A 27,615-nucleotide genomic window follows, 5' to 3' on the forward strand; every position below is an offset into this window, starting at 1 on the left:
ACTCTTAACCGCTGAGCCATCTCTCCAGCCCCCACAAGTTGTTTTCAATGGGAAAAAAAAAGTCAGATTTTTACACTTAAACTTTAAAAATCCAAAGTACTGCAGGGCATTGGTGGCACATGCCTTTACTCCCAGCACTGGGGAGGCAGAGGCAGGCAGATTTCTGAGTTCGAGGCCAGCCTGGTCTACAGAGTGAGCTCCAGGACAGCCAGGGCTACACAGAGAAACCCTGTCTCCAAAAAAAGACACCCACCCACCCACCCAAAAAAATCCAAAGCACTAAGATAGTAAAACTACAAAGTTGGGCAAAGGAAAGCCACACAGAATTCAGAGCTGTTATTTCTGGAGTGGAATGAAATGGATTGGGGTGCTGCTTAAGTGTGCTCAGTCAGCCTCATGCCACAGGGCGTGGTCAGAAGACAACTTTCAAGAGTCGGCTCTCAGCTTCCACCGAGAGTCCAAGGAATCAAAGTTGAGTCATTTGAACTAGGCTGTTTTCCTCACATTAACTTGGGTGAAAATGCCCGTGGTCAAAACACTGCCTTGACATGGTAAGTCTTGTTTGCCTTATATTGATATAACTGTGTGGAGGGAACATAGGTATTCATGAAATATATCTTCATTTTTTAAAAATTAGGTTTTGGGGTTTTTTTGTTTTTTGTTTTTTTTTTTTGGTTTTGGTTTTGGTTTTTCGAGACAGGATTTCTCTGTATAGCCCTGGCTGTCCTGGAACTCACTTTGTAGACCAGGCTGGCCTTGAACTCAGAAATCTGCCTGCCTCTGCCTCCCAAGTGTTGGGATTAAAGGCGTACACCACCACGCCTGGCCTAAAAATTAGTTTTATCAAGTTGGGGAGTGGTGGCACAGATTCTTTTTCTAGATCTAGGTCTTAATTGTTCCCTTGTATTTCACCATAGGCTGGGTAAGTTCTGAACAGTCCAAAATCCATTCTTTTTTTTTTTCTTTTTTACTTTTTAAAAAAAGATTTATGGGGCTGGTGAGATGGCTCAGTGGGTAAGAGCACCCGACTGCTCTTCCGAAGGTCCAAAGTTCAAATCCCAGCAACCACATGGTGGCTCACAACCATCCGTAACAAGATCTGACTCCCTCTTCTGGAGTGTCTGAGGACAGCTACAGTGTACTTACATATATTAATAAAATAAATCTTTAAAAAAAAAGATTTATGTATTTGTTTATTTTGTGTGAGTACATTGCTGTCTCCATTAGCCACTCCAGAAGAGGGCATCAGATTCTATTACAGATGGTGTGAGCCACCATGTGATTACTGGGAATTGAACTCGGAACCTCTGGAAGAGCAGCCAGTGCTCTTAACTGCTGAGCCATCTCTCCAGCCCCCAAACTCCATTCTTACCTGTTACTTTTTACAGACTGGCTTTCTAAAGCCATGGTGCCACACCTACTTTGTAAAGCACTCTTCATTAAGCTGTGTCCCAGCTGAATTGCTGAGTATACCTGTCCACCCCCACCCCCCATAGGGTCTTACTATTTAGCTTTGACTGTCCTAGAATCCACTCTGTAGACAGCACAGAGACCCACCAGCCTCTGCCTCCCAAATGCTAGGATCAAAGGCATGTACCACTGTGCCCTGCCCTCTGAGGCTCGGGTCCTAAGGCAGTTCTTAACCATATACTGCAACCCTTTAACACAGTTCCTTATGTTGTAATGATCCCCAACCATAAAAGTATTTTCATTGCTACTTCATAACTGTAATTTTGCTAGTTATGAAACATAATGTAAATATCTGATATACAGGATATCTGATGTGACTCCTGTGAAAGGATCGTTCGACTCCCCCAAACATGTTTACTCCCCCCAGGTTAAGAAGCACTGCAGTAAAGGGGCTTGTTGCCCTCAGTGAGACTTGCTCAGATAAGACATGAACCTGTGATCGTCCTCCCCAGGTCTAAGTAGCTTGGGTGACAGGCCTGAATGACAAAGGCCAGCCCTAATCATCTTTCTCCTGTCCGCAACAGACTCTGAAGAGCCCTTTGGAGTTCCAGAAGCATTATTTTTCTAGATGGAGAAACTTACTTAAGATCTGGTTATTTCCCCAACTTCATATCTATACTTAAGACCAAGAAAACTCTTCGTACACACACTTTTCAAACAGCTTCTCTTTATTGAAAGACCTGAACACAAAGTCAAGCTGGGGCTGCAGAAGAAGGCAGGAACATTCCTCAGACTCTGCTCTGACTCCTAGAGTATCAGGGAAGGAGGAAAAGGAAATACAGAGTGATTGCCCTGGCTTGCTCCAGACTCAGGGTTCCATGCTAGGCCAAACAAGGCCAGAGGGGCTGCTGGCTCCATGTCTGCACTGCACACTTGGGCGTCAGGCTTCCAGGAGCTTCCCTAGGAAGCGGAGGTTTAGAATCTTGATCTGCTGGTCCTCTAGGTCCATGCGGATGATGCCATCCTCACCATCAATGCTCAGTAGGACCCCGGTAGCCTCTCGGTCCTCACCCAGAATCACCTTCACCTGGAGGCGACAGCCAGTGTCAGGCCCAGCAGCAGCCCTGTCATTCCCTCCGGTATCCTCCCAAGGCCCCATCTCTACCTTGTTGTTCTTGGTGGGCGTGATGGGCTCCAGATGTTCACTGGAGATGCTGACCACCTTCTCACTGTCCTTCAGGTACACGGAGCACATGCCTCCCTGCAGAAGGACGGACAGCCTGCTCTTACTGCCCACCCTCCAGCTGCCTCAGACACCCCAGCCTTCCACATCTGCTTGTCCATCACAGCTTACCATGCATTATAGTTGTAAAGTTAAATCTAAAACTATAACAATAAGTTGGGGATGTAGTTCAGTGGTAGGCACTAGCCTAGCATGTGTGAGGCCTAGGGTTCCATCCACAGCAACAGAGATAAAAATAACTACAAAGGCTGGGGGGTAGAGGGGTACACATGTCTACCTCCTAGGGCCACACTTACCGTGACACTGCGGATGACGCCTGTCTGCCCCACTATTTGTGTGTCCAGATAGGTGTCTCGAACCTTCACCTGGATATCAGTGGTCACCCAGTCGCTAGAGTTCTGCTCAATGCCTGAGCCCGGTGTGTGGGGATTGTAACCTCCAGGAGAAGGTGCTCCAGGGGTCATTGGACTGTAGCCAACAGGGCTTGGGCTGGGACTAGCCTGAAGGAAGACAGGAGTGAGTGTCTGGAATAGTCACTGGGCCTGGCCAACCCAAGCAGGGTCCTTCTGTGACATGGTATACCTGATAGGCCATAGGTGACGGTGTCGGGTGATAGCTGGCTGGGGAATGGGTGTTCTGATAGCCTGCTGGACTTGGTGCCACTTGGTGGTAGCTCTGGGGGCTGGGGCTGGGCTGGTAAGACCCCTGTGGAGAGGGGGCAGCGTAGGGGGAGAACTGGTCTGTGTTGTACCTGTAGACAGAAGAAAAGGGTGTTATTCTTGGCAGAAAGGGTCAGGAGGTGGGGCAATGGGTAGCTGCGTGCAGGGCTTTTCGGGCTCAGCCCTGATGGACTCACATGGCTGGCGTCCCTGGTGTCTGTGGATTGTACTGTGGATTGACCTGGGGGGATGATGGGTCTGGGTAGCCGGGTGTTTGGGGATTCGGGGTTCCCCCATATGCTTGTGGGGATGGGGTGGGTTCGTCGTCAAAGGCATATTCGTATTCCTCCTCAGCCCTGGTGGGGACAGAAGTCTTTGAGAATGATGGGTGGTAACAAGTCTGACGAAGCACCACAACTGGACCCTCATCTGAAGCAACTTCACTCTGGCCGAAGAAATCCCAGCAAAGGCTTCCTGACACTAAAGCCATTCTGCAGTTGAGTCGACGGTGCAGAGACATGATCACGCCCCAGCAATGTCTCCAAGCTCAGAGTAGCTATCTGCTGAGGCCGGTGATTCGGACAGGACTGCATTCCCAGCTATGCCCGTGGCAGGGCAGGGACAAGCATGGAGCACAATTCTCTAAAATAGCCACTCATACCCTTGCCAACACAGCCCATCCTAGAAATGGCTCTCACCTGGAAGGCGTGTTTGGGTTGTTGGGGTCCCAGGCCCCACTCTGAGCAGGAGTGCGGCTACCATCATGCAGGGGTGTCTGTGAGCCATAATGTGGAGTGCGGCTGCCTGGATAAAGGAAAGAAACAAGACTTTCATTCTATCCTATCTGCTGAGCCCTCTGCCACCCCACTGCTCCATCCCTAGTATTCTGGACATACTTACCATCCTGCAAAGGTGTCTGGGAGCCATACATAGGTGTTCGGGAGCCAGAGCCATACATGGGTGTCTGAGAGCCATACATGGGAGTCCGTCCATATGTAGAGGTCATGCCACCTGGACGCTGGGAGTCGCTGTGACACAGGCGAGGTGGTGAGACGCCTAGCACCCTCATGCTGCTCCTCTCTAGGCCCACCCATCAACCCCACACTGGTTTTCTCTAAGCCTAGACTTACACCGTGGTGAGCCGCTGGCGATCCACAGAGATGGTCTGGCAGGTAGAATGCAGTTCTACTCTGGCCGTGGACTCTGTGGCATCCTTCACCACACCAATGTAGCCTGTAAGGAATGGCAGTCAGAAGTATGGGACTTCCTCCACCACAGCCCCTGCCTCTGCACACGCCATGGCTCACCTTTGTAGGGTCCCTGGGAGATACGCACAGTCTGGCCTATGAGTTCATTGTCTCTTCTCCCTCGACCCCTGCTCATGCCACCTGGGCTTCCAAAGCCACCATGCTGACCTGTAAGGTGGGAGGATGTTGTGGGAGCCCAGGAATTATGTTTGTCCCTTTTATGCTATATCCACAGCCAGGACATCTTCAAATCCCTCTCTACCAGCTTGAGAGCCCAAGTTGGGTTAGGAGCCTCCTCCACCTATTCCCTAAATCCCAAGCCTTTCTTGACTCCACTCTGGCCACATGGTTGAACAGTTAAGGCTCCCCCCAACACTAATCTCTGAACTCTAACCCCATCTCACCTTCAGCACTGGGGTGCATAGGGCTGCTGATCCGGGGGCTCATAGGAGTGAAGCCACCAACAGTTAAATTGGTCACATCCCGGGGCTGAGAGAGGGATAAGGAGTAAATAGCCAGGCAGGATGCCCGCTCCCCACAATGACAGAATGACAGGGCTAGGCTCTGTCTGCAGCTGCCCAGCAAACATTCCTCCTCCTATGGACAAAGCCTCCATCTCCTAGGAGAAGAAGTACTACCTCTCTGCCTCTCTGTATACCTGTCCATCAAAAGGCCTGGGTCACCCCACACCAAGACATGCAACTTAACCACAAGTTAGAAATCTAAGTCCCCAGGTCAACAGTACCAGCCATCTCATCTGAGGGGCACTGGGTTCACCTACTGGATCTGACGTCCTCATTTTTTTATTAAGATGTATTTCTGAGATAAGGCCTTGTGTAGCTTAGGCTGGCCTTGCACTTCCTATGTAGTCAAGGACAGATGACCTTACACTGAGCAGCCTGCTATCTCACTTCCCAAGTGCTAGTCCTGCAGGCGTGTGCCATCACATCTTGCTTCAGATTGCCTTTCAGTATCTAGCGCTGCACAGAGTTACACAGTGGCTCTGTATTCCTTCATTCTGATCTCTGCTGTAACACACATGCCCATCCCTCTCTCTGTCTCAACCACAGATACTGCTGCCACCATTTGGCATCAGACCCTCACTTCCAAGAAGAGGGGCACTCAGGAACAGAAAGAAGTCCTGAGGTGAAAGCCTGCCGCCACCTCACACTTTCCCTTGTACCCCTGTCTCAGCTCCAGGAGGGTAGAGACTTTCATCTCCTTTGAAGGTACCCCAGGGTGTCTAGTACCCAACATGTACCTTACAAAAATGAGTGACAAATGACAGGAATGTAGATCAAAGTCCCAAAGAAACCTTTCACCTTCCCCAAGAACTCGGCAGAAATAACTAGTCCCCAAGTCCCTACCAAGCGGGTCTTGCCCGTGTGGAGCCCTGATATTCTCACCTTTGAGCCCCCAGCCAACACCAGGTGCCGTGCCTTACAGACAAACATGCCGCCGTTCTCCACCAGCTTCTTGCAGTGCAGGAAGGCAAAGCTGCGGTACAGATGGCGGATCTCACCCTCTCGGCCCTGGGCAGGAGAGCAGAGTCACACACTGGGCAGGGCAGAGCCCACGTCAACCCCTTTAGACTCAGGCCGAGAGCAGCAGCTGACACTTACTGAGTGAGGGCCATCGATGACCTTGACAATGTCCTTCACATGGATGTTGTTCTGATCCGAGTCCAGAGCCACAGCGAAGCGGTTGTCCTTCTTCTGCGTCACGGCCTGGTGCCTAACGGTCACCACCTTCCCGTGCATGTTGAGAACCTTTGGAGGGAGAGGGAGGCAGAGGATGAGAGGTGGGTGATGTGAAGTGAGCTAGTCCTTCTGTGTGGGAGACAGCCCGAAGATCCTGAGCCCTACACAGCAAGCTGACAATAAAGCAAAGTCATAGCACCACCCACCAGGTACTAGGTCAGCCACAGACATTCTACATCATTCCAAAAGACCCTACAGGTAGTCGGGACGTTAGCTCAGTTCACAGAATGCTGCCTTAGCATGGATGAAGCTGTGTTTGAGTACCAGCACCATATAAACTGGTATATGCCTATCACCTAAGGAACTCAGGTGGACGCAGGGAATGCAGAGTTCAAGATCCTCGGCCACACAGGGGAGGGGACACACTTTAGGAGGGGACTACTTTCAGGACTGAGCATCAGGGGTGCAAGAGGTGGAGCCCCTGATTACCCACCCCTCCTAAGCTCTTCACACACTTCCCTCTGAGAGGAACACAATCACAATGCCTACCTTACAGTGACTCTGAGAGTGTAAGTCATGAGGCCAGGGTCACACAATACAGAAGCAGCAGGGCTGACACAGAACCAGGGTCCTAGGTACTATGCTAGTGCCCCGGGGAGGGCAGAGCTGTGGCAACTGTAGCACTCGGTCTTGGCAAAAGCACCAAGTACTGGAGCCGACACTCAACTCCCCGCAAAGAGCACATCTTCACCTACCTAGTGTGAACACTGAGGCAGACAGGAACAAGGACAGGCCACTTGCCAACATTACAGACAGGCTTCAGGGAGCCTTACCAGGCCTGCAACTCCCCACAATTTGTGGGTTTGGTCACTATTCTGCTCTGCACCTCCTGGGATGTGGGGCTCTCAGGTTAGGAACTTAACGTAAGACACACCTGGAAGGTTTCTCGCTCTAGCCGCACGATGACACCCACAGTACGGGGATCCAGCTGCACCAGCTCACCCCACTCATGCTGGCCCCCAACATCCACGCCTGAGGCTGTCTCTGAGCAGAGCTGCAGGTCTCGGGGAAGCACTTTCAACTGTGGAGAGACAGTGGAAGGAAGGGGTGAGTCGGGCCCCAGTGAATGACCTACTCGAGTCCCGCTTGGTACCCGATGCCTCTTCCATACTCTTCCAGGCACTTACCTCATGCATGGTGAGGTCTGAAAAGAGAATAACAAAGTTCTCTTCCACCCGCACAATGAGACCTGTGTCACCCTCAAATCGGCCAGCAATCACTTTTACGTGGTCCCCCATCTTGAAGTACTTCCGAAGTTCCTGAGCGGGGAACTCAAGCATGTCCTGGGAGATTTGAACATAACACAAGTAACGACTCAAGAAAAGCCACAGTTGGGCTGGTGAGATGGCTCAGCGGTTAAGAGCACCGACTGCTCTTCCAAAGGTCCTGAGTTTAAATCCCAGCAACCACATGGTGGCTCAACCATGTGTCACAAAATCTGATGCCTACTTCTGGAGTGTCTAAAGACAGCTACAGTGTACTTACATATAGTAAATAAATAAATAAATCTTTATTGGGGGGAAAAAAAAGCCTTGATCGGGCTGGAGAGAAGGGTTAAGAGCACAGACTTCTCTTTCAGAGGTCCTGAGTTCAAATCCCAGCAACCACAGGGTAGCTGACAACCATCTGTAATAGAATCCGATTGCCTCTTCTAGTGTGTCTGAAGACTGCTACAGTGTACTCATATACATAAAGTCAATAAATAATTGTTTAAAAAGAAAAAAAAGAATTGCCTTGGTCATGGTGTCTGTTTACAGCAATGAAACCCTAACACATCAGGAAACATTCTATAAAAGTGATTGGTCACAAGCCAATCACTCCATCTAACAGAGAGGATAAGGCAGAAGGAGCCCAAGTTCAAGAATAGCCTGAATAATTTAGCAAGTTCCTGACTCAAAAATGAAAGGAAGCAGTGAGAAGCTGACAGCCTGAGCTCCAACCCCGCCCCTCTTCCTCATATACACAAAACAATTCTTAAAAAGGTCTTGGTAAGTAAAGGAGGCTGGTCACAGTGCCTACTGCCTTTAATCACAGCACTCGGGAGGCAGAAGCAGGCGGATCTCTATGAATTTAAGGCCAGCCTGACCTACATAGTGGGCTCCTGTTCAGACACTGCTACATAGGGAGACCCTGTTTCAAAAAAAAAAAAGAGAGGGCAAAGGAGCCCAGCAAAATGGTTCGGTGGTAAGAGAACTTAGGCCAAGGCTGTTAGCATGAGTTCAATCCTGAGTAAAGACTGCTAAAGGAGGGAACAGACGCTGTCCTTCATGTGTGTGCTGTGGTATGTGTACATACAAAATAAGTCAATGGGGGGGTGGGGGGGAGGTGACAAAAAATATGACTCAGTGGTAGAAGCCACCAATGAGGGACTGGGGCCTGGCTCAGTGGTGGAGTACCTGCCTGGATTATACTAGTGAGGGGCTGGTGGTGTGGCTCAGTGGTGTAACACATGCCTAGACGTCACCAATGGGGGGTTGGACTGAGGCTAAGGGTAGGGCACTTACTTATCTAGCATGCACACAGCCCTGGCTTCCATTCTGAGTAGCACACATGCACCAAAGAAAGAGGGTAAAGAGGCGACCCTTGGATGTATCCTTCCTCGGCTGTAAACCCACATAGGTGTGTCACTATCACACTGTCTTCTTCATGCACAGGACAGAGCCCAGGCCACAGCATGGACCCACAAAGTCCCCTACAGACAGGCAGAATCGGGCCTGAGACTTCAACCAGACACCTGCTTCCCTAATTACAGAAAGTAGGCCTAAATACTCTCAACAAACCCATTAGCACAAGGAGTCAAAAAAGGTCCAAACATGTCCGCATTAAGGACAGAACACACTGCCGGAACATCTCTGACCACCTTACACACAACCTGCCATGAGCAAAGCCGGCCAGGCCTGTGGCAGTCACCTTGAGGTCCTCGTGCTTGGGCATGATAGTGATCTTGTTGCCATCCACGCTGAGGACCTTGCCCTGTAGGTTGATGAGCTCGCCCTCGCACACCTCCACATTGTCCCCAGGCTGGAAATTGTGTTCCCGCTCCTTCCCTGAGGGAACAGTGCAGGGTTGGCTGGGCATCCTTCCAGAGCCACGTCCTCCTCAGCCACGTGAGGCCAGGACTACATACCTGTGCTTTCAGTCACAACCTCCAGGTCGATGCCCTCAGGCTGATCTTCAAACTTTTCCAGCTCTGACAGTGTGGGCTTCACACCTTCTGTAATCTGAGATCCAGGGTAGGGGGAGGAGATGGACAGAAGTCAGTGTCACCATGCAGTGGCCAGAACCACTGCCCAGGACAAACCACTGGACACCAGAGCTCCAGGAGGAACAAAAGTTTCACCCCTGCCTGAGCACTGCCCACCAATCCTTACCACAGCAGACATGGCAAAGCTCTTGAACAGGAAGCCCTTTCGGCTGTAGCGGTTCCCCTCAAAGATGAGGAAGTCACCATCAGAGGCAACATCACCCCCCAAGGACCTGATTCGGGGAGAGAACAGAAGATGACAAGGATGTGTGCGATCCTTTCCCTAGGTGGAAAAGGGCTCAGGACCCTCCACATACAACCGTGGCGGCTCAAATGACTTCTCACACCCCAAAGGCAAGCTAAATGAAGGGACTCCCTGCCTTACTGGGTCACTGGAACTGGCATGTCAGCTCCATTAGAGCAGGCCTTCAGGACCTGCTGCTATGCCTATTCTCAGTGCACACAGCATATGCACACAGCAGCCTCTCAGAAACACAGATAAACAAACGTTGTTATTGGAGGGCAGAGGCAAGACTGCCTGTCTGTTCACAGCTGTCCAGATGCCCCCAAGCCCTGTGACAGCAGAAGCAGGACATCATTATCTAGGGAAGGAGATCTCAAGATGGCTCAGAGCAAAGCTGATGGTTATGATATAGGCAGGTAGGAGTCAATCGGTGTCTTAGCTGCAGCTCCAACCTGTCAGAGTCCCTCACCCTGAGTATAGGTTACAAGCACTTGGAGTAACCCCCTAGTATGGAAAGATGGTAGCAGCTATAAGGAAACATTCAATGGCTGTTCCCTCAGCCATCTTGGCCAAACGGTGAGCCTGGGCAATCGAGCTCCACTGGGCACATTGAGTGGTACAACGTGTGAACAATGTGCCCAATGCCCTAAGTTCCATCCTAGCACCAAACCAAAAACCTGCCTGCCTATCTCACACAGAGCAGGACTAGAGAAAACCATGTCCCCTCTCTCCTTTGCCTGTCACCAGTCTTAGATGTTCTCACCAGAGGGCTTTCTAAATCATCAGCCTAGGAGCTCTCCAGACTCACGAGGCCGAGAGAATGCAAAGCTGGAGCTTGTGCGCTACCAGACAGACAGGGGCAGTTCATCACTAACAGCAACATGCAACAGGCTGGGACGTGGCTCAATGGTAGTATGCTTGCTTGGCATGAACAAGACCTTGCACTCAATTAATACTAAGAAAAGAAAAGGAGAACAATCTTCTCCAGAGGAAACTGAGGTCCCAAGACAGAACGTGCTTGCCTGAGGCTCGGCTGCCCAGCTAAGCTTTCACACAATGCACCTGAGGGGGAAGTGCCTGAAGAGACCACCAAAAGTACACTGTACCATCAAGCAAGAGCAGGCCTGGTCTCCAGGTGCGCTCACCTGATCTTCTCTGCATCAAAGAGCCTCTGTGGAGGCCGCTTGAACTTCTTCCTTTTGGCAAACCAGTCTTTCTGTGGAAGACAAGGGACACATGGGGGTGGTGAGGGAGGAGGGATGGCCACCAGCAAGGATACAGTGTCCCCAGAAGACACCACAGCTCAAAGTACCAGGCTCATTCGGGCTTTGATGCGGTCGTAGTCGATGCGCGGGATCATCTTCAGGGAAATGGTGTTCTGGCTGGGCTCCACATAGTCCACCTGGAGGGAAGCGGCAGGTCAGCAGGCGCAGGCGGCCTGCAGGAAGTACTAGACGGCTCAGAAAAGAGCAAAGAAGAAACAGGCTTGCTTACAACTCCCAGAAGCCTCTCTGCCCTACCCAACACTTCTCTGCACTGGAAATGAACACGTACGGCCCCCACTTGGATACGTGAAAGTTCCCACAGACACTGGACTACAGCTTAATGACTGCTTTCTCCAAACTGCTTCCATTCCCACCTACTCCCCCTTTCCCATAATTCTGCACTCTTCTGCTCAGGCCACAGCCTAGAGTAATTTTCTTTCTTTCTTCCTTTTTTTTTTTTTTTTGGTGTGTTTGGTTGGTTGGTATGGAGGCAGGTTTCTCTGTGTAGCCCTGACTGTCCTGTCTCTCCGTAGACCAGGTAACTCAAGAGATTCACATGCCTCTGCATCTTGTGCTGGGATTAAAAGTGTACACCACAGCCAGGCAGTGGTGGCGCACGCCTTTAATCCCAGCACTTGAGAGGCAGAGGCAGGCAGATTTCTGAGTTCGAGGCCAGCCTGGTCTGCAGAGTGAGTTCCAGGACAGCCAGGGCTACAGAGAAACCCTGTCTCAAAAAAAAAAAAAGTATACACCACCAAGGCCTGGCACTTTTCTTATCTTTTAAAGGTAGGAGCTCACACAGCCCAGGCTGGCTTTAAACTCGCTAAATAGCTGAGAATGATGATGGACTCGACTCCACCTCCTGAATCCTGGGATTATAGGCATGGACCACCATGCCTGCCTTTATGCAGGGCTGAAGATTTAAGTCGGGGCATCCTCTACCAACTGAGCTTCTCTCCTATCTTCCCTAGTGAAGGGATTCATGAATACAGTCTCATGTACTCATGTCAGGCAACTATCATCAGTTTAAAGGCCCTGGCAGTCATTCTCAACACCTTCATTTTCACAAATCCTGTCAACTGTACATTTTAAGATTCCAACCTTCTATGCTGGGGGTTGGAGGGGTTCCACAGTTCAGCATTTGCCTAGAATCTACATATGTTTAAGGTTCTAGGTTCACTAGGCATTGCATAAGAAAATTTAAAACTTGGATTGCATTCCATAGAACCTTCGCCATTTCTGTCCACTGAAGCCAGGTTTACAAGCTTTTAACTTAACCCAGCACTCCAGAAGCAGAGGCAGGTGAACCTCTATGGGCCAGCATATTCTTTTTTTTTTGTTTTTTGGGGGTTTTTTTGAGACAGGGTTTCTCTGTATAGCCCTGGCTGTCCTGGAACTCACTCTGTAGACCAGGCTGGCCACAAACTGAGAAATCTACCTGCCTCTGCCTCCCGAATGCTGGAATTAAAGGCATGCGCCACCACGCCCGCCCGGCTTGAGGTTAGCATATTCTACATAGTAAATTCTAGTCCAGCAGGAGCTGCAAAGACCCGATCTCAACAAAGCAAACTAACAAGGACTACAATGAACCATGAAGACTATTATCTCAAAGCTAAGTTCTACTTCCCTCACTTCCTGCTTTAGCCATTTTTTTTTTTTATCTTATGCATGGGTTTGTGGGGGTGATGTGTGTGTCTGTCAGTATCACGCTGTACCAGAGGAACAGAGAAAGCATTAGATCCCTGGGAACTGGAGTTTCAGAAGGTTGTGAGCCACCATGTGACTGTGGGACTCAAACCCAGACCCTCTAAAAGTATAAGCAATGCTCTTATACATTACGCCATCTCACCAGCCTTGCTTTAGGGATCTTACCTCCCATACACTCCATGTGGCTCATCAGTCCCTTCCTCGGCCTTTACTCAACTTGCCTTTCAATGTCCTAGGAACAACCATAAACCTCTGTGTGCTCAGAGCTACACCCTCACCCTCGTCCCTGCCCTGAGGGAGGGAGGCTCTGCTCTTGGCTCTCGGAAAGGGAGGAAAAAGGAAGAAGTGCAGTGTATATGATGAACACCGCCCATTCAGCTGCTCCGTCGACTCCCACCTGAGCAATGTCATCTTTGTAGATGCCTCGCTTGAGGCGGACCCAGGACTTCGGCTTCAGGTTGGCCACCTCCTTCACCACCTTGAGTACATCGGTCATCTCCTTAATAGGCACCATCTGCTGGTTCCAGTAGCCAAGCCGCAGGTTGCCCACACCTTCAATGGCCTGCTTCACATGGGTCTGTTTGTAGGCCTCCACATAGATGTAGCCCTTCACGTGCTCAGGGGCAACCACTGACTTAATCTGCAGGGGCTGGAGACAAAGGCGGGAGAGGGACAATGAGGAAAGTCAGGATACTACTCTTGGCTCTCCCCCAGGCAGTGAGTTCACAGAAGTATACTGCCAAAGTGGCACACACACTAGGGTGGTCATATAATGGAAGCTTCCAAATGACTCAACTTTTGTTCTAAACTGGCCTTGAATTCTTGTTCCTCCTGTCTCCACCTCCTTAATGCTTAGATTGCACAAACACATTAGCATGCCAGGCAAGGGACTGGTTCAGTTATAGCTTAACTACACTGCAAAGAACAGTGTAACCATAGAAAGAAATAATGAGGGACTAAGAGTGTACCTTAGTCACAGAGTGGGAATGGAGAGTGACTGCTAAGTAGTATTAGATTTCTTCTCTCTCTCTGTTTTTTTTAAAGACTTATTTATTATTTATATTAAGTACAATGTAGCTATCTTCAGAAACACCAGTAGAGGGCGTCAGATGTCATTATGGATGGTTGTGAGCCACCATGTAGTTGCTGGGATTTGAACTCCGGACCTTCGGAAAAACAGTCAGTGCTCTTAACCATCTCTCCAGCCCCCGCTTTCTTCTCTTTTAGGGTTTTTTAAGACAGGGTTTCTCTGTATAGCTCTAGCTGTCCTGAAACTCAGCCTCTAACTCAGTGATCCACCTGCCTGACACCCAGGTGCTGGGACTAAAGGAGAGCGCCACTATGACCCGCTTAGTGATTTTAGTTTTCATAACATGTTCTAGAATTACAACACACTGATGATAGAGACATAAATTTGAAAGCTAAAACATGCTGGGCTTTACATTAAAAGGGAGAATTCACAAGAGGATTGTTATGAGTTCAGAGTCAGCCTGAACTAAAAAGGGAGTCCTTGTCTTTAAAAAGTTACTTCTGTTAGCCTATGTCTATGTGTGTTCATACTCATATGTGTAACGACTGCAATCAGAGGTCATCCTCATGTGTGCAGCCCACCTTAGACTTGGCTAAACTGGTCAGAGAGCCTCAGGGATCGGCTAGCACTGGAGTTACAAGCACGCACTACCATCCCCAGCCTTTGTACATGGATACTAAAGACTGAACTCAGATCTTAATTCTTGCACAGTAAACATTTTTATCAACTGAATTATCGCCCTAAACCCTGACTGTGTTTTAAAATAGGGTTTCACAGCCCAGGCTGGCCTAGAAAGTGGTATGTAGCCAAGGATGACCTGTTTCTCCTGCCTCCACCTCCCAAGTGCTAAGATTACAGATCTCTATCTATCATCATAACTGTGTCTGGTCTTACGCAGTGCTGAAGACCAAGCCTGGGACCTCGCGCTCGGCAAGGACATTACTACTCTAATCCTTTTGTTTTCTGAGACAGTTTCTTGTGTAGCCCAAGTTGGCCTTGAACTCTTGATCCTCCTGCTATAATCTACCAAGTGCTAATGTCAGGTATGGGCTACCATATCTGGCTAAAAGACTTTTTTGTGTGTTTTTAAAAATATTTTTATGGGGGGCTGGTGAGATGGCTCAGCGGTTAAGAGCACCAGACTACTCTTCCAAAGGTCCAGAGTTCAAATCCCAGCAACCACATGGTGGTTCACAACCATCCGTAAAGAGATCTGACTCCCTCTTCTGGAGTGTCTGAAGACAGCTATAGTGTACTTACATATAATAAATAAATAAATCTAAAAAAAAAATATTTTTATGATTAATTATGTGTACATATGTATCTGTGTATGTGCCTGAGACCAGAGAGATCAGATCTCACGGAGCTGTCGTTACAGGTAGTTGTGTAATTGTGAGCAGCCTGATGTGAGGGCTGAGAATCAACTCCAGTTCTCTGTAAGAACAATATCCATCCCTAACAACTGAGCCATCTCTCTACCGCACTTTTTAAATTTATTTACACACACACACACACACACACACACACACACACACACACACACACACACACACACACACCCCTAGCGACATGGTCAGTAAGAACATTTGCTTAGCAAGCATGAAGACCTGTATTTGAATCCTTAGCATACATGCAAAAAGCCAGCAGGTACGAAGATATGGAATGAGACAGGAAGATCTCTAAGGTTTGCCAGCCAGCCTAGCCAAAGGGGAAAAAAAGAACTCCAGGTTCAGTGAGACCCACCTCAAGAGAGTAAGGCACTGACCAATAGGAAGCTACATGCTATTCTAGCTTCTTCATGACCGCACAACACTATTCACTGCACATGTGCATACATACACTGCAAATCAAGGACTGGAGAGATGGCTCAGCCAAAGGGCAAGAGTCCAGTTCCCATCATCAGTCAGCTATCTCTCCAGCTAAAAACAAACACCACCAACAAAAACCAAGTCCCAGGGAGGCAGAGCCCCTGAGTCAGGCAGTGGTCTTCGCTTTTGCTCTAGTTCATCTGCTCACTTGCTCACTGCACAGGTCTGCTTGCCCAAGGGTGCCTAGTGCCTGCAATATCCTTCCATCCATCCATCCTTTCTCACCCACAACCAGTCCACTTCTTGACTTACTGTGTCTGTGAACTGGTAAGCGATGAATTTCCGCATCAAGGAAATTGCCGTGGCTCGTTCCTCCCCAATCTGGAAAGAGAGACAGGTGTTGGAGAGCTGACAGGGAGAGGGCAGGAGACAGGAGAAGCAAGGGAAGGTAAATGGAGGAAGGTGAAGTAGGAGAGAGATGGATTCCAAGACAAAGGCACTAAAGGACATGAGAAAAGGGGATAAAGAGGCAAAAGCGAGTGAGAGAGAGAGAGCGCTACAGAAAGACCAAGAGACCCAGAGAGACATATGGCCCCTCCCCATATGCAGCCCAAGATCAGAATACACACCTTACACTTGACAGTCCACAGGTTGGGGTCCCTACATGGCACAGGATAAGAAAGACAAGGAAACTTATTACCAGACCTGTCTCCTCACTAAGTCATGATCTATACCACCACCTATCTTCCCCTCTGGCCCAGGAACCACACCTCATGAACCGTACACAAGAGTCTTACTTCCTCTACTTCTATGTGTCTTGACCCCGTATGGGATTCCAACCCTGATTTCTATCCTCCTACTGTCTTACTTGACTCCTGGGAGCAGCTGCTGCTGAGTGATGTCATCTGAGAGCTCGTCAGACCCTCCATACACCCTAGAGAAAGAAGAGCATTGAGAAGAAGGGATGTCCCCGTAGCCCCGCCTGCTTCCCACACAGGGACCACCCACCCCCGCCAGGCACTTACGTCTCTCCCACAGACGACTTAGCATATTTCTTCATGTAATACTCGCCCAGTTCTTCTTCTCTCTGGTCCCTGGGACACAAGGGGAAAAGCAGACATGAAGGAAAGTCAGTCTGCCCCACATCTGTCCAAGGAAGCTAGGTCCCCCCCAGGCCGCCTCAGTTGCTCACCTCCAGAGATTCTGCAGACGACGAGCCCCAGAGCGGTCTTCATCCAGCACAACGTTATCAATATTGGAGGCTGGAAACAGAGTCACAAGGGGAGTCAGGCCGGGAACCAGCTTGGGGAGTTGAGGGGACATGCCTGGCCCTGGGGAGATGGCTAAGGCTCCCCCATCCTTCCCCCATCCTCTGTCCTCCTCAGCCTCTTGCTTTCTCATCACACACACTCAGGGATAGGCCGGCTGCTGACACAGCCGCCAACTGAGCATGCCCTGAGCACCCCACCCATACTCCTATATGCACTATATTTACACCTGTGGACACAGAAATGTGCACCTTCCCAGGTCAGCGACCCCAAACTGCCTAACCCTGCACCCCATGTGAATCAGAGCCCCAGGGCCACACAGGATATGGGACCACAGACCACACTTCCCCAGTTCTTACCTTCAATCTCTTCTACTCGGAGGAAGAGGAGAAGGTGGTGGTGGTAGTGGTGGTGGTGGTGGTGGTGGTGGTGGTGGTGGTAGTGGTGTGCAGGGTAGACAAAGTATGAGCCAAATTATAGCAGCGAAATCAACCAATGGGGTGGGGCAGAGGGAGGGACACAGGAAGGTCAAAACCAAAAGTAAAGGCCAGGCACCAGGTGGGTGGGAGAAGCCGAAATGTATGAGGCGCACAAAACGGAAAGTAACAGGGGAGGGGGCACTGGCCCAGCAAGTGGGGGGATCGGGGTCAGAGCCCGCCCACCCTACACCCCACAAAAGGGATACCCAAAATCCTCTTCCTATAATACCACCCACCCGACAGTCCCCGCCCCCCACTCATGGGCCTAAAAGGAAAAGGGTTGGGGGAAGCTGTCTCTCTGGCAAGGACAGAAAGAAGCACGGTGAAAAGAGTGAGGGTTGGGGTGGGTGCAGGGCATGGGGTAGGGAGAGGGCTTAAAAGAAAGACACCCTCCCAGGCATGATTCACCCCGAGTCGTCTTGCAGGCAGGTCCCACACACACCTTTCTCCAGGATATCTTCAGCTCCATCTTCCCACTGGTCTTCATCTTCATATTCATCATCTACATCTGAATGGGAAAGCCAATGGGATCAGCAGAGAGGAAAGGTGACCTCAGAGCAGCAGCTCCAAGAGAATGAAACACCTCTAGAAGAACAGAGAACTCCGGAACTACATAGCCCTGGACCCGGACTCAGAGAGGTGTGATGCGCTTTCTCCAAGGGACACCACACACTGGTAGAATGCGGCAGGGCTATGTGTAATGTACATCTACCTAGCTCTGAAGGCCATCTGCCCCAACACACCACAGACCCCTTCCAAAAAATTAAGACCAGAGCTGGCAAGGAGGCAAACACCTGTATCCCCAGCATTCTTATCCAGGTCCCATGAAATAGGATAGCCACCCCAACTACTTGAGAGGCTAGCAAGAAAACTGCAAGTTCAAGGCCAGCCTAAGCAACTTAGCAAGACCATGTCTCAAAATAAAAAGTAAAAAAGAAGGCTGGGGAATGGCTCAATGGCACAGCATTTGCCTAGAATCCACCTGTTAGGTGTCAGGATGTGGCTCCACAAGTAATTATGTGGCACAGTCAATCCCCACACTTCCTTTCTTTTTTGTCGACGTGCATCCAACTCCTAAGTGTGGAAATTAAAGTGTGTGCCACCACTGCCAGGTCAATACATACACACACACACACACACACACACACACACACACACACACACAGAGAAATTGAACCACAGACTGTCTCGTGCATACTTTAAGTACAATACTTCCTGGCCTTGTGACATACCAGCCTCATCTAAAATGAAGCCCCCATGGCGTGGTTTCTTGGGGGGCCTATCATCATCTTCCTCCTCTTCTTCCTCATCGTATTCTTCCTCTTCCTCCTCCTCTTCCTCAGGCTCCTCCTCTTTTTCACTGCCTGCAGCACTTCGCTGGTCTTCCTCAACCTAGAGGGATCAAACAGAGTTGAGGCACCAGGATTTTACTATCCCCAAATCCAGAAAAGCTCGTTATCTCTAGCTCCTTCTCCCTCTGTCTCACAAGCATATCCACAATGCACTCAAAGTCTCAATCTGACCATGCCTCTGATTACTGTCCTACCTCAAGTGACAGTATAGCCAAGACCCTTGCACCCAACCAACCCGCAGGAGCCAATCAATCCTTACACTGGATCCCTTGCTCTGAGAGCCATTATATGCCAGGTTTGTGGCTTGTTCCTCATCTCTGTGCTTCTTGAAAAGTCCAGCTCCTAACTCCACAGGATGTATCAGGTGCCTGATACCCATGGATGTCCCTAGCACAACCTTTGCACTTCCTAACACTAAGGATCAACATAGCTGCTACTCACCCTGAGCTCCATTATTGTGTGTGTGTGTGTGTGTGTGTGTGTGTGTGTGTGTGTGTGTGTGTAAGAGAAAGACAGGGTCATTCAGTAATGCAGACTCCCTTGGAACTCGCTGTGTGGCAGTCCCCCCGTTTCCCAAGTACTGGAGTACAGGTATAAACCACCATTCACAGCTTCCCCTCATCCCTTTAAGCAGCTTTGGACAGACCTTCCATGGGCCCAGGCTCTGTCTAGGGCCGTGTTTATCCTTTCTCCCACACCTCTCTCACTGGGCCATTTACCATCCAAGACTTCAGCTCCTGTCTCTACTGCTGATGCTTCTATTCGCCACTATTTTCCAGAAACAGAGCCTCCCCCACATGCAGCAGCCTCTGGGTTGCCTCTCTATATCCTATGGGTCTGCCGGGCCAATAACCAACTGGATTCTAATCCCCGTTCCTTACCAGTTAAAATCGGATCCACGAATTCTGCTGCCCAAGCATCAACCTTTAACTCACCACCTCAGGGCTCCCCCATCTCCACATTGCTATAACGTATTTATCCAGTATTTCTGTATGCTATTTTTACTTTACTTTTGCTTATTATATTTATTTGCACATGTGCCTGCACCCAGCCTATGAGTAAATGGCAGGTATGTGCAGACATGTGCCCTCAGAAGGTGTAAGGTCCCCTGAAGCCAGAGTTACAGACAGCTGTAATCCACATGACCTAGACACTGAGTACCAAACACAGGTCCTCTGGATGAGCTGTGCTATGAACTGTAATCAAAGTTTTAAAACCCAGCCGGGCGTGGTGGCGCACGCCTTTAATCCCAGCACTCGGGAGGCAGAGGCAGGTGGATTTCTGAGTTCAAGGCCAGCCTGGTCTACAAAGTGAGCTCCAGGACAGCCAGGGCTATACAGAGAAACCCTGTCTCGAAAAAACAAAAAACAAACCAACAAACAAAAAAAGTTTAAAAACCCAATTAGAGGGCTGGAGAGGTGGCTCAGCTGTTAAGAGCACTGACTGGGCTTCCAGAGGACTTGAGTTCAATTCCCAGCAACCACAACCATCTGTAAGCTGATCTGATGCCCTCTTCTGGAGTGTCTGAAGACAGCAACAGTGTATTCACATAAAACAAATAAATAAATCTTTAGAAAAAAAGGGGGGAGGGTTTAAAAAGATATAATATAGCTGGGCAGTGGTGGCGCACACCTCTAATCCCAGCACTTGGGTGGCAGAGGCAGGCGGATTTCTGCTTTGGAGGCCAGCCTGGTCTACAGAGTGAGTTCCAAACAGCCAGGGCTGCACAGAGAAACCCTGTCTCAAAAAACCAAAAATAAAGACACATCCGTTTGTATCAATATATACATTTCTTTAAAAGATTTTGTTAATTTATTTTATACCTGAGTGTTCTTTTGCATACTCGCCTGCTTGCCAGAAGAGAGCATCAGATCCCATTTTAGATAGCTGTGAGCCACCATGTGCCTATACTCAGGACCTCTGGAACAGCAGACAGTGTTCCTAACCCTGCACCATCTCTCCAGCCCCTCAATGTGTACATCTAACATTGCTCTGGGCTAAAGACATGACTCAGAAGCTAAGGGCATGTGCTGTTCTTCTGGGTCCCAGGGCTTAATTCCCAGCACTCACATTGAGTGGTTCACAACTGCCTATAATTCTAATGCTGGGGGGGGTGGGGGGGGGTCAAAGCCCTATCTTATTATTGAGGGCACCCCACAACAACACACTGCAGTCACAGCAGCATTCAATCACACAGACATCCACACACACACACACACACACACACACACACACACAATCTTTAAGCTGGGTGTGCTGGTGCATACTTTTCCCTCCTCCTTTTTTGAGACAGGGGTCTCCAGCATTGCCCAGCCCAGAGCAGGTGTATGGTGACTGACACAATGGGGGTGGAAGCAGAAGAAGGATCAGGAGATAAAGGATTCTCTCTTGGCTGAATAGCAAATTCAAGTCAGCCTGGACTACATGAGATCCTGCTTCAAAAACAGAGAAGGCAGCTGATGGCTCTGAGACACAGAGAATTTGCTCTTTTGCTCTTCCAGGGGACCTGGGTAGGCTCAGTTCCCAGCACCACCCACAGTGGCTTACAGCTATCCCTAGCCCCAGTTCTGGGAGATCTAATGACTTCTGACCTCTGCAGGCACACACGTAGTACATATCCATTCAGGCAAGCAAAACACTCATACACATAAAATAAAGATAAATCTAAAAAGACAAAAACAAGGGCTGGTGAGATGGCTCAGTGGGTAAGAGCACCCGACTGCTCTTCCGAAGGTCCCGAGTTCAAATCCCAGCAACCACGTGGTGGCTCACAACCAACTGTAATGAGATCTGACTCCCTCTTCTGGTGTGTCTGAAGACAGCTACAATGTACTTACATATAATAAATAAATAAATCTTAAAAAAAAAAAAAGACAAAAACAAAACCAACCATTGACCTAGTTTGTTGGTGGTGCTCACCTTTATCCCCAGCAGGCAGGAAGCAGATGCATCTCTGTGAAATTCAGAACACCCTGCCTACATAACCAGGTCTAGGCCTGCCAGGGACAGTCTCAAAAATAAAACACCGAGAAGAAAAAAAATGAATTCCCTTAATATTAATACTGTAACTTTATCTCTCATTGCAATTTTTTTTTACACATACATTTTACGTGTGGGCTCATGTGAGCGACAAGCTTCAGGAGTTGGCTCTGTTTCCCCACACGGATCCTAAACTCAAACACAGGCCCTTGGGCTAGATGAGTTATCACACCATTCCAATGCAATGCCTCACGGTTTAAAAAGCCAAAGTTTACAGGCCCATTTCAAGCAAATTTGCCACTGTGTCCCTGGCTGGGTCCCAAAGAAGCCTTCTTTCCTCTTCTGGAACCTTCTCTGAGGTAAGGGCTTCTGTACACTTTTGTGTTCCCTGTAGTCTAGACTACACTCTTTAGTTTGTGTTCTATTTTGGTTTTGGAAGCAATCTGGAATTGTAAGCATAAACTGGAATGGCCAGTTCTTAGTAAGTGTCACAGTGAGGTCCACAGAAAGTCTGGGAGAGGCAACCTAAGGACTGAGGAGCACTGCATTGTCACAGGTCTCATCCCACCACACTACACACTATCCTCAACACAACACCCCTGCAATCTCTGCCTGAGGACTTAGCTCTGGAAGAGAGGCAGTAAGCTATCATGCCAAACCAGAATGAAGTGCCCTTGCTGAATGAAGGGGATAAGAACGGGAAATGAGGGCTGGAGAGATGGCTCAGCAGTTAAGAGCACTGACTGCTCTTCCAGAGGTCCTGAGTTCAATTCCCAGCAACCACATGGTGGCTCACAATCACCTGTAATGGGATCTAATGCCCTCTTCTGCTGTGTCTGAAGACAGCTACAGTGTGTACTCATATACATGAAATACAGACAGGGTTTCTCTGTATAGCTCTGGCTGTCCTGGAACTCACTTTGTAGACCAGGCTGGCCTTGAACTCAGAAATCCGCCTGCCTCTGCCTCCCAAGTGCTGGGATTAAAGGCATGCGCCACCACGCCCGGCTGAAATAAATCTTAAAGACTGGGAAATGAGCTGATTCTTTCAACAGCAAGCATGCTGTCTGCCTGACAGCCAACCTAGCTACAGATCCCAGGACATCAGGCTCAGGCTCCAGAAGCTGGGGCAGGCCTCACACTGCCTTCTGCTTGGCGTCCACAGCCAGCCAGCAGGTGACTCAAGCATCTGATGAAATGCCCAGTGGAAAACCTCTGCAAGGAAGGAATCAGGGACCCTGGTCTCATTACCACCAGGACTGCAAGTACCAGCAGTGACCTAAAGCCATGAGTCACTGTCAAAGGCCCAGTGCTACAGCTTGGAGCAAAGGCTGGTCCTGTCACCTTCCTGTCTGTCCTATATCACCACAGTACCTTGATTCCTGCCTGGGAGCACAGGACCAACCTCAAAGCCACATGGACAACTAAATGCCTACAGAAGAAAACAGACCATATAAGAGGGTATCAATGGAAACCCATAGCCCTAATCCTGATACCCTCCAGGTCACAGGTCCATGACAACTTCCCTTCTCTAAACTCTGCCAGAGGTGAGCATGATGATAACTGGCCTCTGATACATGCCAGTGCTGGAGCAGGTGGGATGAACATACTACTTAGTAGCAGCATGCTTGCCTAGCATGTCTGAGGCCAGAGTCAACCCCCAACCCTGTAACAAAGGAGGAGAGAGCCACTTCTGAGCAGAGACTGTTGCTTCCTTCTGTTTCCCACTAAAGAAAGGGACAGAGACTTGGAGCTTCAGGTTACTATCTGGTAGCTGAAGCCTGAAGTCAATTGTAATGATGCCAAGGTCCCCAGTTCCTTCCTCACAGGTTTTATATTGTTCACAGTGAAATCTTGGAAAGCACTGACAACTGACATAAGTTCATTCAGGGAGTTGTAGAGATAGTACACTCATGCAGAAGTTCTAGGTTCTAGTCCCAGCATCCATATGGTCGCTTCCAACCATCCTTAACTCCAGTTCTAGGGGATCCAACATCTTCTGACCTCCAACATACTGAATACATGTGCTACACAGACATACACACACACAACACACACACACAAAATAATAAATTAAAAAATAGAAATAAAGTTAAGCCGGGCGGTGGTGGCGCACGCCTTGAATCCCAGCACTCGGGAGGCAGAGGCAGGCGGATTTCTGAGTTTGAGGCCAGCCTGGTCTATACAGTGAGTTCCAGGACAGCCAGGGCTACACAGAGAAACCGTGTCTCAAAAAAAAAACAAAAAACAAAAAAACAAAAAACAAAAACAAAAAAAAAGAAAAGAAAGAAAATTAAAGTTAATTTACAGCTTCGTAACACAGCTTGGTGACAGAGTACCTGCCTAGCATTTGTGAAACTCTAGCCCAAAAACTACACAGAGAGAGAGAGAGAGAGAGAGAGACTAGACTCTCTCTAAATGCTCAATTAAATAAAGCATAGCTCAGTGGCAGAGTTCATACTTAATGTGTACAGAGCCCTGAGTTCTATCCCCATAATTAAAAGAAGGGGGAAGGGTCAGGCATGGTGGGACACATCTTTAGTCCCAGCATTTGGCAGGCAAAGGCAGGTAGATCTTTATGCGTTTGCCAGCCTGGTCTACATAGCTAGTTTTAGGCCAACTAAGGTTACACATAGTGAGATCCTATCTCAAAAAGAGAAAGAAAAAGAAGGAAAGAAAGAAAGAAAGAAAGAAAGAAAGAAAGACAGACAACCACATGATTTACCCCCTCTCTTCCGGTAAGTTCCCATTCAAATGTCACTCTGACTTATTCTGATGGCTTCAAAGTGCAGCTAGGACCCTCTACTCCCTTTTTGTGCTTGGATTTTTCACCAGAGTACTAGAAAGAGTTATCTCAGGCCACGTATCCTTAATTCACAGCTTGAGACAAGATGTGATGAGATTTCCTATTTTAGGCTGTCCGTGCTGTCATCTCAGGAATCTCATCACTTGGGAGGTAAAGGAAAAACAAAGGCAGCTCTCAGGAGGCAGAGGCAAGCAGATCTGAGTTCAAGGCCAGCCTGATCTACAGAGTGAGTTCCAGGACAGCCAGGGCTACACAGAGAAACCCTGTCTCGAAAAACCAAAAAAGAAAAAAAGAAAAGAAAACAAAACAAAACAAATAAAATCCAAAGTATACATATTTCAGATCTTGGAGGATTTTTGGATTATTTGCACATACACAATAAGGTACCTTGGAACGGGACAATACATGAAATTCATATATCTTTCATATATACTGTGCACAGTCATTTAACACAGTATTTTTAGTGCACTAGTGTTGACTTTGACCTGTCATATGTGGAATTTTCCATTCGTAGCATCGACAGAAGACTAGAAAAGTTACAAAATCATCTGGATTTTCACACTAGGATGCTGAACCTGGGAGTCTCTCATATTTACTGGCTATATTTATTCACAGTAGCAAATTCACATTCACCCATCAGTTGTCGATTTACATTTTAAAATCTGTTAGCAGGAGCCCAAGGACAAAGACTTGTACAGGCTGGCACACAGTAGGCAATACATACACACTTCTGGAACAACTGGGGATACCTAAAAACACAAACACGAAAGAATCCTAAGAGCTGGGGCTGTCCACCTAGCAGGGCCCTGAACTCAATCCTAGCATCGCAAGTGATAAAAAGTAAACCGAAAGAAACAAATCAGATGAAAGCCAACCGTGGACCTGGCGCACCCCCACCTTCTGGACGCTGCCCCTGCGCTCCACGCTGACTTGCACACTCGTCCATCTCTCCCGACAATCTGGAACCACCCTCCCCCCCAGCCGTTCCGAGTCCCCGGCTCCCCCAGGGCCCTCTCTGCCCTGCCCCTGTCCCTGTCCCCAGGCGCAACGTCTCCCCTAAGAATCCCAGGCACCGACCTCGGCCTCCTCCGCCTCGCTGCTGCGCTCGCTGTCCTCCTCCTCGGAGAAGTTGCTGTCTTCGCTGTCCGACATCTTCCGCAGCTGCAGAGGAAGACCGCGGCCTCAGGGCGTCGCGGAACCAAAAGCGCCACCCCCAAGCCTCAGTTTCCCCGCAAGGTAAACCGGGGGAGAAAATCCCCAGGCGCACTTCCGGCAGCCTGGTTCAGGCGGTCGCGAACCCGCGTTGTTCGGGCTATGGCAGCTAGCACACCCGGCCCTGGCTGCGGCCGGCACACGTCCTGAACCTCCGCCAGCCCCGACCCCCGCTCCGGCCCCTGCCTGCCGTCCCACGCCCGCTCACCGATCGCTTGCCACCTGAAGCTTCCGCGCCAGCTGCGGATCACACAACGCCTAGCTGGCCTGAGCGCTCTCTCGCGAGAACTGGCGCGTCAGTCTCACCTAACGCGAGACTTTAGGGGCCTGCTCTGAGGGCGGCCTCTTGGAGCCGCCATCTCCGGAGTGGCCAAAGTGGTTTACGCGGACTGTACGGCCGCCATCTTGAGAAGGTCGAAAAGTAATCGGCTTCTCCTAACCCAGAGCTGAATCGGGTGAACTGTTGGCTCGTCCGTCCTCTAAACTTCCCTCGGAGGTGTCAGAGGTGACGGGACAGAGATTCGGCTTCACACCGCCACCCTCGGCATTCTGAGGAGTTCCCCTAGATTTTTAGGGACCTAGACTCAGGTTAAATCCGAATTCCTGGCGATGCTCAAAACAATCTCAAAACTTGTTAGTTTAGCGCGGCACAGTATTGTGTTATTAATGATCTGGTTTGTTTGTTTGTTTGTTTGTGTGATAAGGCCTTACTTTGTAGCCTGGCTAAATCTCAGACTCACAAAGATAAGCCCATGTCTGCCTCTGCCTCCCTGGTACTGAAATTAAAGGCGTGTGCCACCATGCTTACAATGAAAGACACTTTAATACGGATTTAAGACTGAAGGCGGGAGCTGGTGAGATGGCTCAGTGGTTAAAAGCGCCTACTGCTCTTCCGAAGGTCCTGAGTTCAAATCCCAGCATCCACATGGTGACTCACAACCATCCATGACGAAATCTGATGCCCTCTTCTGGAGTATCTGAGGACAGCTACTGTGTACTTACATATAATAAATAAATAAATAAATCTTAAAAAAAAAAAGAAGAAGAGGAAGAAGAAGAAGAAGAACTGAAGGTGGACAGGCGAGCCAGGAGTTATGCACAAAACCATCACATTTATTTAATTCCGGACAGCCAAGGTTACACAGTGAAACACTGTAACCAAAACAAAACAATAAAACCTAAACTGGAGAGTTGGCTCAACCGCCAAAGAACGCTGGCTGCTGTGGAGCTGTGGTCAATTTCCAGCAGCTCACAACCCGCTTTCACTCCAGTCTCAGGGGAGCTAATGCTCGCCCTCTTCAGGCCTCGGCTGACATTGAATATCCACAGACATAAAAATTCAAGACAAGCCGGGCGGTGGTGGCGCACGCCTTTAATCCCAGCACTGGGAAGGCAGAGGCAGGCGGATTTCTGAGTTCGAGGCCAGCCTGGTCTACAGAGTGAGTTCCAGGACAGCCAGAACTGCACAGAGAAACCCTGTCTCGAACCCCCCACACACAAAAAAAAATTCAAGACAGAAAGTTAATAAAAGCAGCATGCTTGAGCAATCTAGATGGCTCATCAGATAAAGTATCTTGCTGAGAAACCTGACGATCTGAGTTCTATCCCTGGAACCTATATGATAGAAGGAAGATAGCCAAAAAGTTTTCTTCTGACCTCTGCATCCATGCTATAGTTGGAATACATGCACCCACTCATGTATGTGTGTATACATGTGTGTATATGGGTATATATACAATACATACACACATATATAACATTACATATGCATATAATATATATACAATAAGTTTAAATTTTTTAAGTCACGTGCTTCAGCTAGATATGGTGGTACCTACCTTGTAATACTGGCACTTGGCAGACTGAGGTAGGAGAATCTGAAGTCCCAATGGATCTAGACTA

The 27,615-nt window shown here is 49.0% G+C and overlaps 1 protein-coding gene across 3 annotated transcripts; it reads right to left on the reverse strand.

The window, feature by feature from the left end:
* Positions 1-2,117: 2,117 nt before the first annotated feature.
* On the reverse strand, positions 2,118-26,031 carry Supt5 (suppressor of Ty 5, DSIF elongation factor subunit). Of its 3 annotated transcripts, NM_013676.1 has the most exons (30): positions 25,922-25,946; positions 25,579-25,662; positions 18,597-18,756; positions 17,807-17,872; positions 17,245-17,256; positions 16,810-16,879; positions 16,643-16,711; positions 16,486-16,551; positions 16,247-16,277; positions 15,930-15,998; positions 13,177-13,428; positions 11,120-11,209; positions 10,953-11,023; positions 9,691-9,796; positions 9,447-9,540; positions 9,230-9,366; positions 7,447-7,602; positions 7,194-7,340; positions 6,182-6,328; positions 5,966-6,091; positions 4,964-5,048; positions 4,620-4,727; positions 4,443-4,545; positions 4,213-4,340; positions 4,011-4,116; positions 3,510-3,668; positions 3,236-3,404; positions 2,950-3,153; positions 2,576-2,671; positions 2,121-2,497 (listed from the first exon to the last, which is right to left on the reverse strand). In NM_013676.1, exons 2-30 carry the CDS (start codon positions 25,651-25,653, stop codon positions 2,351-2,353), a joined length of 3,249 nt encoding a protein of 1,082 aa, NP_038704.1. In that variant the 5' UTR covers positions 25,654-25,662; positions 25,922-25,946; the 3' UTR covers positions 2,121-2,350. The 3 variants fall into 3 exon arrangements, with proteins under 3 accessions (XP_006539765.1, XP_006539766.1, NP_038704.1); XM_006539702.2 differs by lacking the exon at positions 17,245-17,256 and having other exon boundaries at positions 2,118-2,497; positions 25,922-26,031; XM_006539703.2 differs by lacking the exon at positions 3,510-3,668 and having other exon boundaries at positions 2,118-2,497; positions 25,922-26,031.
* Positions 26,032-27,615: the final 1,584 nt, after the last annotated feature.

This window comes from Mus musculus, chromosome 7 (assembly GCF_000001635.26).
Source record: "Mus musculus strain C57BL/6J chromosome 7, GRCm38.p6 C57BL/6J".
NCBI lineage: Eukaryota > Metazoa > Chordata > Mammalia > Rodentia > Muridae > Mus > Mus musculus.

Excerpts from the sequence above, each read along its gene's own strand:
- Supt5 (NM_013676.1), bottom strand. The coding sequence starts at position 25,653 with ATGTCGGACAGCGAAGACAGCAACTTCTCCGAGGAGGAGGACAGCGAG. Across the intron at positions 6,329-7,193 it reads TAGAGCGAGAAACCTTCCAG|GTTCTCAACATGCACGGGAA; the intron begins GTGTGTCTTACG and ends CTCCCTCCAAAG. Across the intron at positions 4,117-4,212 it reads CCAGACACCTTTGCAGGATG|GCAGCCGCACTCCACATTAT; the intron begins GTAAGTATGTCC and ends TCCTTTATCCAG.